This window comes from Frankliniella occidentalis, unplaced genomic scaffold (genome assembly GCF_000697945.3).
Source record: "Frankliniella occidentalis isolate FOCC.00 unplaced genomic scaffold, Focc_3.1 Scaffold76, whole genome shotgun sequence".
NCBI classification, from domain to species: Eukaryota; Metazoa; Arthropoda; class Insecta; order Thysanoptera; family Thripidae; genus Frankliniella; species Frankliniella occidentalis.
In genome coordinates this window covers 612,964-618,383 of record NW_026267206.1, presented here as the reverse complement: position 1 = coordinate 618,383, position 5,420 = coordinate 612,964, and the positions used below count along the sequence as shown (strand labels likewise).

The window sequence follows — 5,420 nt, the reverse complement described above, 5'->3', positions numbered from 1 at the left end:
AGCTGCAGGTGGTGTGGGCGCAGCTGCAGGTGGTGGGTCCCGTGCTGCAGCTCGGTCCTGCACAACCACACTGGGTGAATGTGGTACACGAAGGCACGACACAGCAGGTCTCTGAGCATCGCATTCCGGCGGTGTAGTATCCAAAGATTGCTTAATGCTCATTATTTTAGATCAAACTGGGAATTTTGTTTAAATTTGATACTTATTAAAATACTGATGTGATAGCTGGCCACTGGCTACACTTTCGACAAGGAAGTGAGATAGTACCTCAACTTACAGTAACTCAAGTCAAGGAAAGCATTAATATCTTAACAGGAACACCAGACTGCCACAGCAAATGTTACGCAAGAATAGGAGGAGAGCCTATTCGGTTGTCCGAGTGTGATCAAGGAGGAAGTTAATTTGCTAGGTAAAACGTTGCAGAACACCGTATCGCCTACCTCGGTGAGCGCGGCCCTCGCCGCCAGCAGGAGGCACAGGGCCTTGGTGAGGGGCTCCTCGGAGGTCCGCAGGGTCCCCGTCAGCTCGCGGCCGCCGCCCCGGAGCGTCACGTCCCAGGATTCGCCGGTCAGCAGGGTGAGGGCGGGCAGGACCTGCTTCTCCCTACACTGGTCCTGGAGGCCCTGGAGCTGCTCAGCGGCCTGCGGCAGCGCGCCCTGCAGCTGGCGCCTCAGGGCACTTCTGACGGACAGGACGTCGTGGTCCTCCCAGCAGCGGGGCGACGGGGCGGTGCGGCAGTCCGAGCACCAGCAGCGGGGAGTGCTGCGGGGCACAAGTCAAGCCATAAAGTTCTCGAACACCCCGCCTCTGCGGCCGGCTGCGCGCGAGAGACTTACCTGTCCAGCCTGACTCTCTCCAACGACTTCAGCACCAAGAAGTTAGTGATGAGTTCCGCCGGCGGGCCGTAAAAGTCCTGTAGGGAGAACGTGTCAGAACGAGTGTAACAACGAACGAGTGATCCGGGACTTTACTTCACGCCACTCACCCGGCGGCACGTCGGGCAGCTGCTGCCGGGCAACCGGCGCAGGCACTGCAGGCACGCCGTGTGCCCGCACGGCAGGACCTTCGGCAGCCGCTCGGCGCCGTCGAAGCGCTCGGAGCAGATGTCGCACTCCACGTCCATGCTCCTGATCGCCGAGCTGCTGGTGAGGTAGTAGGCCGGTCGGGGTGCGCCGCGAGGGAACGGGTCGCGATCCGATACTTTGGTTCCTGACCAACATTCCAAGCAAAAACAAGACATTGCACACTTCAGCTCGGGGCTGTCCACAAGCGGCACGCACTGATCGATCGGTCTGCGATCGGGCGGCGGTTGGTCGTTCGGTGCCAGTACGGTGAAGAGAGATCTCTCTACACCGTGGGTGCCAGTGTGAGGTGTTCAAATAAAGGCTACCTCTCTCGCACCGGGCGTCCAATCGCAGACCGATGGCAGACCGGTCGATTGGCGCTCGAATTCGGACGAAGCCTTGTTAACTACGTCAGAAGACAAAGCTTTACTCACTTGTTGGTCGGGCGAGGCCTCGGTAAGGCGTCGTCCTAACGGTTAGGAGGTTAGGACCTAACCTCTCCGTCCTCGTGCGGCTCGCTAGCGTTTACGAGTCGGCTCACCCAGCGCCGAACACAGCCAGGGCGGGATGGTTGACTACGGAGACGTTTAGTATCGTGTTCGGGGAAGAAGCATCCACCGGCAGGCGTCTTGTGGCAAAAGGGCACGGAGTTCACTCGATCTGCGCTGGGCTGGGCGTCGCATCTGCCGAGCTGACCACGCCGGACCACGCTGATCTGACGGCGCAGAGTGTTGACTGTGCGGGCACGGACAGGTCAAAGTGGAAGGGGGTGGGGGGAGCACTCGTGGGAATGTGGTGTCTACTTCGGAACGACACTTCGGGAGGCGAGCACGGAGCGTCGTGTTGTGTTCACGGCGCTCTACACCATAGCCTTTATGCTTTCTGAAATGTCACACATAAAGGTGGATACAGAGTTCCCAAAACGCGAGCGTAATTTTCACGCTAGGCGTGATTTTCACGCCAGGCGTGATGAAAGTCGGTTCCTGATTGGCTGTGTGAAGCTTACGAAGCGTGAAAAATCACGCCTTGCGTCGGTGAAAATCATGCTTGCGTTTCGTGAACTCTGTATCCACACTAAACAGCTAACTAAATATTTATGTACTTATCGACGGGGTATCCGGTCCTCCGGTCGCCTCCGGTAATAGTTAAGGAACAATGTATTACCGATTTGTTGATGGTTGCATTGAAGTTCGGATGACCAACGTATTCTGGTAAGGGGTCGTCCACATGATACCTCACGCGCTTGGGGGAGGGAAGGGGGGCTAACATGATGTTCTGTGATATTGGGAGGGGATGATTGAACGGCATTATGTAACATTTTTTTGAGTAAAAAATGAGTTTTAAGCAGATCAATCCTGATACATTTGCCGCTCTCCAGATGTTCTCCTCGTAGTGCATCAAAGTTCAGAAAGAAGTTCTGTCGGGGCCGTAGCAATTTATACGTGGGGTGAATAACTCCCCTGCTAAATGTACACCCCTAATACTGCCCATTCAAACCAAATTCAATTTAATTCGGTGCAGAGTCCAAAGGTTCTGGTGCAGAGTCTAAAGGTTTCGGTGTGACACCGAAACTGATTAGGTGTACTGGTAAAAGGAACAATCCAAACTCAGTTTTGTTGTCTGGCCGGAACTTTTCTCTCCGTGAATGACAGCTAAATTTGAGAGAAAATTAGAACACAGACCACAGACCTATTCTTAAATTTGAATCATCTGCTTTCAGGATCGATTCCTGATTGTGATTTTTTTTTTTTACGATTTAATAGACCATTTGGTCATTTTCACCTTCTTTTCGTCAAGAAATGACCCTTACGGTACGAGATAGAGCAAAACCCCAGAGAGTTCTACTTGTACGAGTCACCCCTCAAGAACCCATAATAAAATATTTGACAAAAATACATTTTGCGACCTGTGGTTTTTGATTTTTTTTTAAGTCAATTTTTAAGCTAGAACGCTCATCTTCGAACTCGATCTGTCTTTTTATGATTCAAAACTACCCTGAAATTCCCAGATCGCTATCTCAATTATTCCTTCTCGAGTTATCGTGCGGACAGACAGACAAACACACAAACAAACAGAATGCAACTTTTCCGGTCAGTGGAGTAATGGGCTTCGCTAATCGCTCAGCCAATAATGGATCCAAAACGGGGACCTCCACAGGTACCCTAGTGTCCCCACCGTATCTCTCTACACCGTAGTGCTGTGCGACGCGGCTGGAGGCACCAGGCGAGGTCCCTGTGGCACCTCAGATCGACCAGCCGGGTCACCTGCGGTTGTTTCAAAAGCACCGAATGTTCGATTCTCTTGGCGCTTGTTGTGGAATAGTTTCGTTTTGTGTCAAAAATGAAAACTGTGAATTCGGGAATTTCTTCGTCTGCATTTTAGCTTTACCGGAATGCTTTATTGGCGCGAGTGCGCGAGTGGCGCGACGCCCGGCTGGCGGGCGCCGGGCAGGCTGTCCGTCCCGCTCGACAGCGCTGCTGCGCGGGTCGGCCTTCCCATCCGGCGCTCGCCGCCGCCCGCTTTGTAAGTACGCTTAGCTCGCTTCTTTGGCTTCGTGGTGTTGCACCCGGAAAGCACACGGAAGTCTCCAGCATTCGGAGGACGATATCTCGATTCGTCACGCTTCGGCACGAAATACAAATAAAACAGTTGGTAATAATAATATTGTCAAGTTTCACTTTATTTTAAATGCCGTACTAGTTGGTTAAATTAAATGTCTTTATCGAATGACGCGAGTCCTCTCGCTGCCACAGGGTGGCGGGGCACAGCCGCTGCTCGCCGCCCCTTAGACCTTTCCCCTCCTCACTCGGTCACACTTAGTGCAAAGCACTAAGGCCCCGGGCAGCACCCGCCGCACCTCGGCGAGCTGCTCGCTGCAGGCGGCTGCCTTGTGGCTGTATCCGAAGAACCTCTGCATCACGATCCTCCTGAGCGCCCGCAGCCCGCTCTGCTGCAGCAGCGAGTGCAGGTCGTCGCAGCTCAATGGCCACTCCTTCTTTCCCGCCGTGCCCACCACCAGCTCCAGCTCCTCCAGCGTGCCACCGTGCGCCCGCAGCAGGGACTGTGTCGTGGCGCGGGGGATGTTGTACACCCTGAGCCACTGCAGGCCGGCGTGTCCCGGCGGCAGCGCGGGCAGCACGGGGGGCCGGGCGTCCAGGGCAGCGTCATTACCATCCACGTCTAGCCTCCTCAGCCGCGGCATGGCGTGCGCCGCGCGCAGGTGGGCCTCGCGGAGGCAGCTCACACTCAGCCGCTCCAGCGTTGGGGCGGCGCACTGCAGCAGCTGGAGGCTCCAGGCGGGGTCCATGTGGCACCTCAGATTGACCAGCCGGGTCACCTGCGGCAGAACAGAGTCACTCTCAGGGCGGCCGATAACGTGCGGCACTGTCTGCGGTGTGCCGGGCCGCTCGCTCCCCGCAGCCTCGTGCGGCTGTGCGGCTCGAGGTCCTGCGCACACTCACCCCTGGCGCGTCCCGCAACAGGGCGGTCTTCTCCTGCCGGTCCTCGTAGGGTCCACTAACGCTGATAAAGCGCACGTTCATCTTCCGGCCCCGGGCTGCGAGGGGAGCTGCAGAGGGTGGGGGCACAGCTGCAGGTGGTGTGGGTGCGGCTGCAGGTGGTGCGTCCTGTGCAGCAGATAGGCCCAGCCTGACTCCTTCCAGCAAGTTCAGCGCCAAGAAGTTAGTGACGGGTCCCTCCGGTGGTTTGTTGAAGTCCTGCGGAGAGAATGGGTCAGAACAAGTGTACCGAACGAGTGGTCCAAGAGGATATGTAGTTAGCGGAGGGTCGCCAAGCAGCGTCGGCGAAAAAGGACGGTCGCCGAGGAGGGGGGTCGCTTGAGCTCGCTCCAGTCCGATTTTTCGAGACTTTGCGATTCGTTCGCGTTAGCTATGAAAATACCTAAAACGCGCGAGTTAAAGAAGCGTGAGCATCGTCTAACGCCGACCCTCCTCGCTGACCCTTCCTCCTCGCCGACCGTACTCGGCGACGCTCCTAATCTCTAACTAGATATCCTCCAGGACTTTACCCCAGGTCACTCACCCGGCGGCACGTCGGGCAGTGGGGCAGCCGCCGCAGGCACTGCAGGCAGACCGTGTGCCCGCACGGCAGGACCTTGGGCAGCCGGTCGGCGCCGTCGAAGCGCTCGAAGCAGACGTCGCACTCCAGGTCCATGCTGCCGGTCGCGGAGCTGCATGATACAAATGTAGAATAGTTAAAACCTGTGGCGACATTGCACATATTTGACTCATTTCAGCAATTTCCTGAATGTGCTCCCTCACAGATAACATTCCCTTCTGCCCATGCACTTGCAGGCCTGCTGTTTGTAGCAACTCTTGTGAATAATGTCGCATAGAT

General features: G+C 56.0%; 2 protein-coding genes across 2 annotated transcripts in view; both read right to left on the bottom strand.

The window, feature by feature from the left end:
* Positions 1-5,420, bottom strand: part of LOC113209667 (calpain-A) — a 17,789-nt gene that overhangs the window by 2,808 nt on the left and 9,561 nt on the right. The window lies entirely within an intron of this gene.
* Positions 3,724-5,383, bottom strand: LOC113209648 (uncharacterized). The gene is made up of 3 exons (XM_052268788.1): positions 5,106-5,383; positions 4,526-4,780; positions 3,724-4,401 (listed from the first exon to the last, which is right to left on the bottom strand). The coding sequence occupies exons 1-3, from the start codon at positions 5,301-5,303 to the stop codon at positions 3,850-3,852; spliced, it is 1,005 nt and encodes a 334-aa protein (XP_052124748.1). The 5' UTR covers positions 5,304-5,383; the 3' UTR covers positions 3,724-3,849.

Bases quoted from the DNA above. Each gene is read 5' to 3' on its own strand.
- LOC113209648 (XM_052268788.1), bottom strand. From the start codon at position 5,303: ATGTGCAATGTCGCCACAGGTTTTAACTATTCTACATTTGTATCATGC. The intron at 4,781-5,105 runs GTGAGTGACCTG...TTCTCTCCGCAG, and splicing joins ACTGCCCGACGTGCCGCCGG to GACTTCAACAAACCACCGGA. The intron at 4,402-4,525 runs GTGAGTGTGCGC...GTTCTGCCGCAG, and splicing joins TGTTGCGGGACGCGCCAGGG to GTGACCCGGCTGGTCAATCT.